We start from the raw sequence: 736 nt of genomic DNA, 5'->3' as shown, positions 1-736 counted from the left end.
GCGTGGGGCAGCGCCGGCCGGGCCCCCGGGTCAGCCGCCGGGCGAGGCCGCAGGCGCAGGGGACACCGCGCTCCTGTTCTCTCCACTGCCCGCTTAGCGCCAGTGACCCACCTGGGTCCTCGTGTGTCCGCAGCGAAGGCCCGCGCTGTCTGAGCGGGTTCTCAGCACAGGGCTTGTCTTCCCGGAAGCGGCTGCAGCACCTGCTCACACACTCACCGAGTACGAGCTGTGCACAAAGCCTCTGTTTAGACGCTGCCCTCCGAGCACCAGCCCCTGGGTGCGGGGTTGCACCCTGACCGGGACATGGGGGAGGTGGTCGGCTTTGGCCCCCGAGGCCTCCTCTGAGACGCTTCGGCTCCACGCCGTGGCAGTGGCAGAGACAGACCCTCCTCTCTGGTCGCGAGGTCCCTGCACTCTGGCACTGACACCAGGTGGGAGGTGCCAGGGGCTCTGAAGACGACAGCGTACGCTGCGGGCGGGACCCCACAAACCCTATGTCCAACCAGAGCCTCCTGGGCACCACCGGCCATGGTGCCTGCAGCTCCAGTGTCTGCCTGCCGCAGGCAGGGCTGGGCTGCCCCTGGCCCGAGGCCCCAAGGGGTCAGCCGTGCTGCTGAGATGGCCCGTACCCCGCTCTCCTGACAGCCAGAGAAGCTGGGGGACATCTGCACCTCGCTGCGATACGTGCCCACAGCCGGGAAGCTCACCGTCTGCATCCTGGAGGCAAAGAACCTGA

General features: G+C 68.5%; 1 protein-coding gene across 1 annotated transcript in view; it reads left to right on the top strand.

Moving 5' to 3' along the window:
• SYT2 (synaptotagmin II) overlaps positions 1 to 736 on the top strand; it is a 6,850-nt gene that overhangs the window by 4,370 nt on the left and 1,744 nt on the right. Inside the window, exon 7 of the mRNA XM_010831122.1 lies at positions 641 to 735. Within this exon, the coding sequence (XP_010829424.1) occupies positions 641 to 735 (95 nt within the window). The remainder of the gene's footprint in view (positions 1 to 640; position 736) is intronic.

This window comes from Bison bison, unplaced genomic scaffold, assembly GCF_000754665.1.
Source record: "Bison bison bison isolate TAMUID 2011002044 unplaced genomic scaffold, Bison_UMD1.0 scf7180017864524, whole genome shotgun sequence".
Taxonomy (NCBI): Eukaryota; Metazoa; Chordata; class Mammalia; order Artiodactyla; family Bovidae; genus Bison; species Bison bison.
Note: the sequence above shows the minus strand (reverse complement) of the source record. Positions and strands in the feature narration are given on the sequence as shown.